Source organism: Mya arenaria, chromosome 4 (genome assembly GCF_026914265.1).
Source record: "Mya arenaria isolate MELC-2E11 chromosome 4, ASM2691426v1".
Classification (NCBI taxonomy): Eukaryota; Metazoa; Mollusca; class Bivalvia; order Myida; family Myidae; genus Mya; species Mya arenaria.
In genome coordinates, this window is record NC_069125.1 from 4945673 (window position 1) to 4958362 (window position 12690).

Genomic DNA, 12690 nt, shown 5'->3' on the forward strand with positions numbered 1-12690 from the left:
AACAAGTACACTATTCTATATAGATTAAATCCACTTACACGTACACTATTCTATATAGATTAAATCCACTTACACGTACACTATTCTATATAGATTAAATCCACTTACACGTACACTATTCCATATAGATTAAATCCACTTACACGTACACTATTTCATATAGATTAAATCCACTTACAATTACACTATTCTATATAGATTAAATCTACTTACAAGTACACTATTCTATATAGATTAAATCTACTAACAAGTACACTATTCTATATAGATTAAATCTACTAACAAGTACACTATTCTATATAGATTAGATCTACTAACAAGTACACTATTCTATATAGATTAGATCTACTAACAAGTACACTATTCTATATAGATTAAATCCACTTACACGTACACTATTCTATATAGATTAAATCCACTTACACGTACACTATTCCATATAGATTAAAATCCACTTACACGTACACTATTCCATATAGATTAAATCCACTTACACGTACACTATTCCATATAGATTAAATCCACTTACAAGTACACTATTCCATATAGATTAAATCCACTTACAAGTACACTATTCTATATAGATTAGATCTACTAACAAGTACACTATTCTATATAGATTAGATCTACTAACAAGTACACTATTCTATATAGATTAGATCTACTAACAAGTACACTATTCTATATAGATTAAATCCACTTACACGTACACTATTCCATATAGATTAAATCCACTTACAAGTACACTATTCCATATAGATTAAATCTACTTACAAGTACACTATTCCATATAGATTAAATCCACTTACAAGTACACTATTCCATATAGATTAAATCCACTTACACGTACACTATTCCATATAGATTAAATCTACTTACAAGTACACTATTCCATATATATCAAATCTTCTAACAAGTTCAATACGCTATAGTAATTGCATCTACTTACCAGTACAATGTTCTATATTGATTATATCAACAAATACAATACTCTATAGGCAATAAATCAACATGCAAATACAACATTGTACTGATTAAACCTATTTAAGTGATTGATTCATATCTATTTTTTGAGAATATTCAGCCGAATAAGTTGTGTAGATTTGATGGGCATATTATAAATAAAACATTGATTTTAGAAATAAACTTCAGCAATATGAACTGCATAAATAGACGGAGTCTTATGTCACTCGCTAATGGTATTATTTTTATTTATCAATATTCAGCAGCATTTTATGGCTGTATATAAACAGTTTTATTAACATCATGTCTATGCATTCTAATATCTTTACTTAACGCTCGCCGTTTCGTGTCAGACAATTGAAATAAAGCCGTAAATGAATCGTATTCGGTCAAAATATTTGGAGACAATAATGGACTTCTGTTCCATATTCCTAATTGAGATCACTAGCATCGCGATATTGTTTTAGCTAATGTTCTAATGGATGGTAGAGAGATACGTCGAAACCAAATATTTGGACTTCCTTAAATTAACTCAAATATTCTTATTTTACGAGCGAATGAAGTTAAGAGGATAGTGACGTCACTAGCATGATTCCAAAGTTACGATCTCTCTATACTAAAGCTATCCAACAATATTGACAAAATTTGCAATTTTGATGGAAGAAATCTTAAGTTTGTCAACCGTTAAGCAATTTGATCACGCCAAGATGGGCAAAATAGTGTGTGTTACCCCCGTTATTACAGCTGTATGGGTCTAGGATGCTAATGACGGCCAACTCTAAGCAGACGACACAAGTCTGATTTCAGACCTTCTCATAAAAGTATACTACCGCATTTTTAACATTGGCTAATGTGTTTTCTCCGAAATTGCTCATCATCGCAAATATTTACGTGTTGATAATTTTAATGGCACCCCTTAATAAACATTTATGACCAGAACTAACTAGTTAAAAATCGACGCAACATCTTTACTGAATTCGTAAAACGTTTAGCGCGATAATTTGATGCGTTTGTTAATTAAAGATAATGAATATAGGTAGTATGATAATGCGTTTGTTAGCTAACATTAATCATTCATTTAGTAATGTTATATTGCGCAGGTGCACACAAATTAGTCCTATAGAAATATTAAGAGTGTCATTTTTTACATTGAAAAGAAATCCAACATTAGAAAATTCATATCGACATCTTAATAGTTTGACGTGTTGATTCAAAATAATGCCTGACATCTTGTAAAAATACAAACGTTTTAAATAAATATCTGATGTGGTTTTGATGGCAAATATTCTTGAAAAACAAATTAAATAGAAACTAATTGTTCAAATTTTGTTAGTATGTTCTTACATAAAAAATAAAATGTTTAATACAACACAGTCGCATAACATTTATTTTGTGTAGGTACATACTAAAAACCTTAAACATTTTAGTGATCTACAACTGTGTGTGTAAACTACTAAATGTGCCAGCCTCTTTATATATCGGTCGCTCCACCTGATTTAAATCAACGGCATGTGACTTCTAACTAACTGAAATAAATGTAATGGAAACATACTACCTTTTTATTTGACAAAATAAATTGTTGAACACTAATATTTCTGTGCAACTGGTCACCTACTCTTGCAATAGTCAAACACAGAAGTTTTACATAAAACATTATATGTTATCAGCAATAAACTATTCAGTTACTGACGCCAGAACGTTTGTATTTATCTAAACACGTTCAAAGGGTTTCTTATTTAATCTTGATTTTATCAAATAAAAATAAATTCAACGTCATTATCATAATCATTGTTTCAAAATCGTCTTCTTCCGAAATAAGTTTATCTTTAAATTCATGCTGTGTACAGTGCTGTGTGGCCATTGTACAGATTACTTCACCTACTTGTTTTACCATGTTTACGTATAGCTAAAAATGACTAAGTGATTTTTGAAAATAGAAAAACACTTAAGTCTGTTCTATGTGGTGTTGACACTATTTTTTCTTCAAATTAACCTATAAACCAATATATAAACAAATCGCGATCGAAATGACATTTTGCACCGAAGAGGCGATTAATTTGTACCGTTATAGTAGCGGCTTCGTAACGTCACTTTCGACACTTCAAAGATTTTCGTTTGTCATTAATTGCGAGCGTAATAAAAAGCTACGACTTGATATATTGGTCGGTTGAGGTGAGTCCAATGTAAACTCGGTTCTTTAACGTGCACCAGTACACGGGGCCCCCATTAAGCGTCCCTCTCTCGGAAGACGATTAGTGTGTTTAGTGGTGTAGCGGTTAATCGATCCTGCGACCCCTAGATTGAAAGTCAAGTGTGTTACAACTAGACTACTTATCTTCCTGTTTTACGAGGGTATAAGCCCGCCTCTACGTTATTTCCTGGTGACACGTCCAAGTGTATGTCTTATCAATGGTAATTACTGCAGTCGGTTACTTTGATGTGAGGAGTCGATCGACAGGCTATATAGATGTTGTACTTGCTTTGAAATTCACTTAATACTACGATCATTCAATGCTTCAAAAACTTAAAATGCTAAGTTCATTTGCAGACACTAGCAGTGTTGACCAACCCGCTGTAGATGAATCTACATATTTTACACTTTTAATGGATCGCTCTTTCCGAAAACACTATACATATAATACTAAATGAAAGCCGAAGAGAATGGATAGTTATCACTGTCAAATGATTTTGTTGGGTAAAATGCTAAATGTGTGATATACAATTTAGAATTAAAATTAATAATATTTTCAAGTAATGTTTTGATCTTACGGTATAAAATATGTTGGTAAACGCTTTACGACTTCCTATTCCGAGCTTTCAACTCAAACAACAGTCGTGTGTTTCAACTCAAACAACAGTCGTGTGTTTCAACTCAAACAACAGTCGTGTGTTTCAACTCAAACAACAGTCGTGTGTTTCAACTCAAACAACAGTCGTGTGTTTGTGAGTGACTGACAACTAATACAACGGCCAAGAAAGATGTTAAGATGTTATTTTACAAACAAATTAAACAGGCACTGTTAAGCGGAAAACTGTTATTTTTATTTTTTATTTATGCAAGGGGTGATAAAAATGTTTCGAGCTTGTTTGACCTGCATTGCTATCATGAAAGTCATGTTTTCTATACTGACAAAACGTTCTTAGATGTTTTTGTATAAAATGATTAACCCTCGTAAATTGTGGAAAATCAGGGGAGGCATTCAATATTCAATTTAATCTTATGGTCTAACATCATTGCATTCATTTACTCTATTGGTCAGTTATTGATAACAAGTAATCCGCTTAGCTATATCGTTCTTAGATCCTATTAAGACACGTATTGAATAGCAGCCACTCACTTTGACCACACTATAAGCATCGCCAATCGAAACTTGTCGTTGTTTTTTTTTTCATAAAAAAACGGGGATGTATGTCGGTACACATCAGAAGAAGTAGTTCGTAAAAATATTAATAAAAATTGATTGAAGTGTTTTAACGTGCACTTTGTATTATTAAGTTCGATTTGATTCCCAGAGAAGTGTTTTACTGCATAAATAATTAATCTTCCTATGAGTAAAGTCCTTAGTTTTAACTTTTATGTTGATATTACTACGCGATCTACTTGCAGTGTAGATAAATGTAAAGATTTCTGACATTTTACACTGTCCATATACATCCAGGTCGTTTTCAATGGAAAATGGCCGAGGAGTTCCGATTGAATCGTCGTTCAATTTCCACTGTTTTACTTTTTACTCTCCTCAGGTAGAACATGTGTTTAGAGGGAGCAAAAACATGAATTATACAAAGTGGTGTCATAGAAGATAAAACATTAGTAAGTTTTTAAAATGTGGTTGATTAAGTGTTGCCAGATGTGTTTTTTAGACAGTTTAACATATAATATTTACAAACTTGCTTAATCATTCTGTTTCAAAGCATCTCTCTTACATGCTACTGTCTTGGAAGATAAACAGAACAGAACAGAACATATAGTTTATTACGACTTGTTCCAGGTACTTTTTGTCGTAACCACATACATAAACACAAACATTGTGAATCTACAGGTAACACAAAATACGATATATGAAACACTTGTATTTGAATATAAGTTATATAAACAAATGAAGTGAGGATAAACAGAAATAACGTGAAACTGTCTTCACCTTAAAGCTGCACTCTCACAGATGGACCGTTTTGACAACGTTTTTGTTTGTTTTAGAATGAGCCAATTTTTGAGATCAATGTCGGCTAACAAGTGATGTAAGACTGTTGACAAAAGATCAGATCGAAGTTTTTCATGTTCACGTTCAAAAATTGATGTTTTATGCCGATCAACTCATTTTCCTTAAAGCCTTAGTAACGCTTTTAGCCATAAAACTTCAATTTCGTAACATCAACGATCTACTTCGATTTGAATATCATCAGTATTATATCACCGATTTTAATACATTTACGCCAAAAGTGGTCCATTCAAAGACAAAAAAATAAAAAATATATTGCCAAAATGGTCAATCTGTGAGAGTGCAGCTTCAAAACACACATTTTAATAGTACATACCTTGCCAGACGTATGGATGCCCTTCCACAGGCTGAAGTAGCATATCAGATAGACCCCAAGTAGGCACAACATCAGCTGCCAGTTGATCTCGCCCACTGCAAATATTCCCCCACTTTTGTGAAGCTGTAACATGCCGCGCCTGGAATAGAGAGTTCTCGTGGTTATTTTATCGCTTGCAATATAAAACAGCAACAACGGCAACAACAACAACAACAACAACAACAAAAAACAACAACAATAACCTTTATTGCCTTATAGATGATCAAAATATCGGAACAGCAAATGATTGCTACAAGTTGAATAATCACATGAGGGTATCAGAACAAACATACACAGAAGAAATAGAAGGCGTAAAGCCAGTCATGCCATTATACCCCTTGAGTTGTAAATTGATTGAACTACTTTTGAAAATAGTAACAACATAAACAAAGTGTAACAACATTTAAGAAAAATAACTTAAGGGCCATTATAGTCTTGGTTCAATGGCTGAAACATGTGACAAACAAGCTTCACCTGCTATACAGAATATTCCTAGTATATACTATTGTAGATTATAGTTTGCAGTTCATGAATAGTGAGTTTGGCCACATGGCAACTCTTGCGAAAAGGAAATATCCAAAATGGCGCCCAATACGGCCGCCATAAATTGGCATTTCAGTAAATATTTGTATTTACTTTTTGTCTCTGACATAAGATTCTATGTCCGTGCAAGGGTATATCGTATACAGCCATATTATTTCCTTGTTACGCATTCACCTTTATGGAGATTTATCAAGATAAGAATTACGGAGTTTTTAAGAGGGCTGTGTAATACGAGATCGCTATCATGTCAGTGAACAAATTAGTCCTTTCCGGTACAGTTTCCCCTTACATGAAATGGCACAGATTAATAGTAGGTCGGTCAATAATAAAACAGGGCTTTTCAGGTGTTTCTCTTTCAAGGTGGGTCAGTCAATATTTAGAAAGACCGTTCTTTATTCATCTGCTCATATCTTTTGTTTTAAAATGAAATATATATGTTCCTGGTGTAAGGCTTTACATGGACTACAGTAAAAGTCGTTCGTGTTTTAAACGTTTTTTTTGTGCGAAGCATCTTCCAATGAATGGCCGATTTCCCCGGAGAATGTTTTGCTTTATTATTGTGTAAGAGCACTTTAAAGCTGTAATCTCAGAGACTGATTATTTTGACAACTTTTTATTTATTTCTTGGAATGAGCCCTTGTTGCGTAAATGTCTTGAAACCTATGATATAAGGCTGCAGACAAAAAAGTAGATCGCAGTTTTAATATTTACGTCCAAAAAAAGATGTTTTATGGCTAAATCGTTACTAACACTTAACGAAAAATAAAAATGTATGGCAGTTTTCCAAACAACTGAGATCTGTTATACTGTTAGTTATCTTAAACAGGTCAAATATGTCCATCAAGCCCCAGTTTCTCGAAACTTCTTAAGTCTCTTATAACAGGGTTAAGCTAAGATCACTATTTTTCTTTTTCAATAATTTGCATTATATTGGATTCGCTAAGAATTTTTATACTTAAGATAGGACTTATCTTTATGATATAAATCACAATAAACCATTTTTCATGTATCAAAATTCAATTATAGTATGTATTTTGGCTAATTGAAATAAGCTACTTAAACCTGTTAAGTTTCAAGAAATCGGAACCAGTGCAGTTTTAAATTTGCACTGTCTAATTTGGCCGGCAGCTTGTTCTTTTTGAAAGCATTGTGAACTCATTTTCAAGGGTTTTGTTTGCAAAAAGTAAATGTAAAACATATACCAAAAACATCAGTGTTTTTGGCCTTGAAAGATTGCAAAATATGTCATTTACGTCCGATTTCAGTTGAAATAAAGAGCATATAAGCAAATTTTAAAGTTTAAAGCTGCACTCATAAGGATTGGCTGTTTGGAAAAAAAAATCTCTTGGAATGAGCCAGTTCTTGCGTAAATGTCTGGAATCTGGTGATTTAAGAAGTCTGACTAAACAAAAGATAGCAGTTTTTCATATTTTTGATCGCAAATTGATGTTTTATGGCATAAAGCGTGACAAACGCTTTAAGAAAATTGAAATTTTCGACCGTTTTTCGAATAATTAAGATTGTCCTACTGTGGGTAATCTTAAATGACTGAATTGAAGGAATTGATGCCAAAAACAGCTGATTCTGAGACAAAAATAAATAAAAATGTAATAAAATGAAAATGCAGCTTTAAAATATAACATTCTGGTGCCGTATTCAGTAAGCATCATAGTAACAACTATTAAACTAAGTGAAGAGTTGCCTTTTTCTAATTTGATTTTTAAGAAAACGAACAATGTTTGTACACCCAAAATATGAAAATAAGCAAAACAATGGTGTAAACAATATATGCATATGAATAAATCTGTTGACAACTAGAGGGTATTTAAAATAATCGTTGTAAAATTTCAAAATTTTCACTAAGTTGAAAATATTCCCTTAGATGCCTATTGAATTCCGCCCCTGGAGCTACTGGATTCCTTATGGAAAGTTGTTTAAACGACTTCAAATACTCACTCAAAGTACTCGCTGGCCGGTGACACCCTTGTAGCGTTACTGCTGACGGTTAATCCGTCACTCGAAGTAATGTTACTAGAACTGACAGTGACATTGGTGGAATTGCTCTCTTCTGTAGGGGGATCCAGAATCCCCTCGAAACATAATGGAGTGTTCCAATCATTATTGCACGTTTCCCACGGAAGGTTTTTAGTGAATGAGGCGAAGAAGAAATGCAGCGCCCACGCAATAACAACATTATAGAAGAAGTCCGTATAAAACGCAATAAGTACTACAGCCCAGCCTATACCTGAAAATATAGACAAGGACATTGAGTTTAATGGGAAAATGGATATAACGTTGGTGTAGCTTATCGGATCGTGTGGTGTGAATAACCTATTTATTGTTGTGAATTAAGTCAGTGATGTATGATCAAAGGATTGTTTGAAGTTACATATTGAATAATAATAGCATCTGACATTGATGTAACTAATCGGATCGCGTGGTTTGAGACACGAACCTATACACAACAGTTATTGAAGTCAGTGATGTAGTACCATAGAATTGAAGCAAACTGGCCCAAAAATAACGAACATATTCTATCCCAACAAGTGCCAGTCATACTAACCTTTGAATAAGGGACATATTCTCGCCCAACACGTGATTGCGCCTGTCCGGTAGAACTGGCCAAGAGCAAGCTCCATGTAGAACAAGGGGATGCCTCCGAATATCAACATCAAGCCGTAAGGTATTAAGAATGCACCTGCAATGAAAGTATGTTATATTTTTCTAAAGATATGTTTTACCGCACGATCGACACTAACTGTGTCTCGGGGTCCTGGGGACACCGTATATCAAGGAGGGTCACCGTCCCTCATGTGTCCCGGTGCGACACCATGTATTTTAGACAGAAAATTAAATATAAACCAAAAGTTTAATTTAACTTGAAGAATACATATATACATAAATATATTAGAAACAAGACACAATTAAAAAAACCCAAAAAACAAACAAACTTGATTTCAATTATTGGTGTCCTCTTCAGGATCCCCGGGAAATATAGTTAGTATCGATCCCCGCATACATGTATATATATCCTTTTTAATTCTTAGTAAAAGTTTATAAAACTATGATGATTATGAGACTGAACCGGAAATAAGCAGTTATTTATTTGTGCAAAGAAATAAGAGACTTTTGTAACAATTAAAGAGTTCGTTGATGGTTAAACTCAAAATACTATTACGTTATACGAAGGCACGTTCATATAACAGACACCGTAGGAACTACCAACCCAGGGGGGCGTTTCAATAGCAATGTCACGGATTCCATTAACTATCGTTATTGTTTATTTCTGTCGTGTTTTCATCTTAAATACCGGCTAAAATTCGTTTCATACTAAAAGTTGCCAAATAACGAATATATGACACTAAAATAATTCCACTTTACGACTAAGATCTTTATTAAAACAGGCCCAGGGCGGAATGGAATCGCCAGACATTGCGTGTATATTAAACAATCGCCGATAGAAGACTTTGCTTACCTCCTCCGTTCTTGTAACACAGGAATGGGAATCGCCAGACGTTGGCGAGGTCCACAGCAAAGCCTATGACGGAGAGGAGGAAGTCGATCTTCTTGTTCCAGGTTTCCCTCTCCTCTTGCTGTCCCTCCTCCATCATGATATGGGTCTTGTTGTTGGCGTCCATCGCCTTTGTCACTGTAATACATAGAACAATGTCGAGTCTAGATACTCATATATATATGAACAAAGGTCGGGACTTAGCCACGACCTCGATTAATCCGTATTTCTCGAGTTATCGCATGTTCGAGTTATCGCTTGTTCCAATTACAGTTTTACTGTAATATGGCCAAAGCTTTGTTGATTTCGTCACTGCAAGAGTATTGCTTTTTAATGTATGCATATTGTGCATAAAAACAATTTGCTTTCATGGAGATAAAATTAATGTTCTTGTCTAACTTTTTCCAACGCAATTATCTTGATGCTGGTTGTTATTCGACCATTCAATTAACTAATAAAGGTATTGTTTGTCAATAAATAATAGCACATGGTTGTAAACCCGAACGAATTACTTTGACCACCCCTGGTAGACAACCTCCGACAAGTGACCTCCGACAAGTGACCTGGGTGGTATTCAATATGTAACTTAAGTTAATCTTAGGGTCATACATCATTGTCCTCATTCACTGTATTGGTCAGTTATTAATAACGAGTAATCCGATAAGCTACATCGTTCTAAGATCCAATTAAGATCAATATTGAATACCAGCCCAGGCGGGATAATGATGAGACAATAAACCACAGCGCATCCTTGTATAATCCAATGGATAAGTTCGATCACCTCTGACGAACAACACTTCATCGAACAGTATCAATGTCTTGTTTCCTGTCTGATGGTTTCCCTCAAATGAGTTTGTGTCTTGTTTTCGATTAAGCATGCATTTTTGACAAATCGATCTAGTCGACAAATTAAAGTGCTTTTTAATTCTTAAATTGCTTTGTGTTGAAGCATGTGAAGTTGAAGAGAAAAATAATCCCATAAATTGCCTATTTTTATATTCTGAAAATAATTACGTTCTATTCTTTTGCCAGAGTTTTCACATCAGTCTAAAGGTTAAAGTTCTTTCAAACCCGAATTCAGGGGTCTTTTAAATGTCTTAAAGTATTTCATTATCAGATTCGTTCTAGAAAAAATGTCATGTACGTGAAGTTATTATTTCTCGCGTAAAGAAATTTATATATAAGATGTATGTTTGAGCATTTATAAAACGTATATTGTTTTTGTCTTCGATTTTTAAACCTTTATTTGAATTTGAATTGCTACGAACACGCTATTTTGTCAGTCTTCTGTCATGGTCCATGAAAGACGGCTGACATGGCTTCGACACGAAAGGGAAACTTCTCTCTTATTAACTCGAAAACTTTCCATACATCCGAAGGGGTTTGAGCCAGCCCAGAGGAAACAATTATGTATGATGTCATCCAATAGTGCAATAAAACATCATACAATGTAATACTACATAGAACTATTAAATGTGCCATTTCATCCACCCTGTCGCCAGAGTTACAATTTTATTTTATTAAATAAATCTGTTAACAATGCGCAAATCTCCTGTCGCCATGCTTTTGCCCGACTTACCTTGCTCACAGAACAGTGTACAGAGTTGACGACTCGGGTAATATAGCTGTTCTACACGAGTAAAACTCGGGTATGACCCAAATAGACCTAAGTAAAGCAGGACAGCATAAACGAACATGTATATTGTCTCATCTTCTATTATGTGCACAGGTGATCGTCACATAGCTAGGTCACTAAAATATGGTCCTTATATAATTAAAATTGATAAGATGACATTTCAATAATTTTCTGAGAGTATAACTTGATATATAATGATATTTTTTCAAGTTATACTCTTAGAAATTTATTGAAATGTCATTTTATCAATTTTAATTATATTTTGTAGATTTTTAAACAATATTAATTGACTGAAGGGCCACATTTTTTTTAAACAAAATCAAAGGACTGAACGGCCATATTTTAGTGACCAAGCTATGTGACGATCACCTGTGATTATGTGTGCTATGGTGTTCGCATTACATTCTACTTGATTTGTATCAAAATCTGTAAGGCTTTGATCAAGATCAAATTTGATATGTTGGCTACTGGACTCGTCCCTATGGTTTCCATTGTATTAAATGTTTACTTTGGTATCCATATTTAGCAAAACGAAAAATAAGATAATCGCTGTTTCAAAGCAGCTCATCGCTGTTTCAAAGTATTGTTAACATTTTTGCCCTTTCATATGCTATTAATGATATTGGCAAAACAATGGAAACGCCAGGGACAAGCGCATGTAACGACCGAGTTTTAGATGCACAGGTTTCAAGGCGTAGAGAGACGCACAATGTCATAAGACAACCACAGGCTTGTCATTACAGATACGATACAATGAAATACCGTAATCAATAAATGTAAGAGTAAACACAATGCCATCATTAAGGGCCTTCCACCGAGCAAAATTTATTTGAAGGATCAGACATTCAAATAAAAGTGTTCATTTTGTATTTAGCTTTAAAACTGCACTCTCACAGATATACCGTTTTTAAAACTTTCTTATTTTTTATCTTGGAAAGAGCAAATTTTTGCGTAAATATCTACAAACCAGCGTTAAAAGATTGCAGACAAAAGATCAGATCGCAGATCTGATTTTCATATTTCCGTTCGAAAATTCATGTTTTATGGCGTAAACCGTTACTAACGGTATAAGAAAATGCATAAAACATCAATTTTTGACCTTAAATATCCACTGCGACACATGTAACTGTTATCAGAAGTTGATCAAATTTTACGAAGGAAGATTTTATCAGGTTTCTAATAAAACAGAATTTGCATTTTTCCAAAATGAATGTTTTTGTTGTTGTTTTTTGTAAAAATAGTCAGCATTACCAAATGAACAATGCCTTAGGTCGTTGTGGTGATAGAGGGAATTTTAAGACAAATATTTGCACTTTTATACCAGGAAATGAATTAAATCAACTATATTTCATTATTTTATTGAATATCTTTCTTATTTGAAAATGTATCATCAAGAACTCCCATTTTGACACAAAAACAGAGTTATATTGTTGACATTTTTTTCCTAAAATATGCAAATAATGCT

At 33.7% G+C, this 12690-nt stretch overlaps 1 protein-coding gene across 1 annotated transcript in view; it reads right to left on the reverse strand.

Annotated features, from left to right (window-relative positions):
* Positions 1–12690, reverse strand: part of LOC128231628 (sodium-dependent dopamine transporter-like) — a 71105-nt gene that overhangs the window by 22614 nt on the left and 35801 nt on the right. The window contains exons 3-6 of the mRNA XM_052944657.1: positions 9554–9727; positions 8642–8776; positions 8035–8323; positions 5497–5635 (exon numbers count right to left, since the gene is read on the reverse strand). Coding sequence (XP_052800617.1) covers positions 5497–5635; positions 8035–8323; positions 8642–8776; positions 9554–9727 — 737 coding nt within the window. The remainder of the gene's footprint in view (positions 1–5496; positions 5636–8034; positions 8324–8641; positions 8777–9553; positions 9728–12690) is intronic.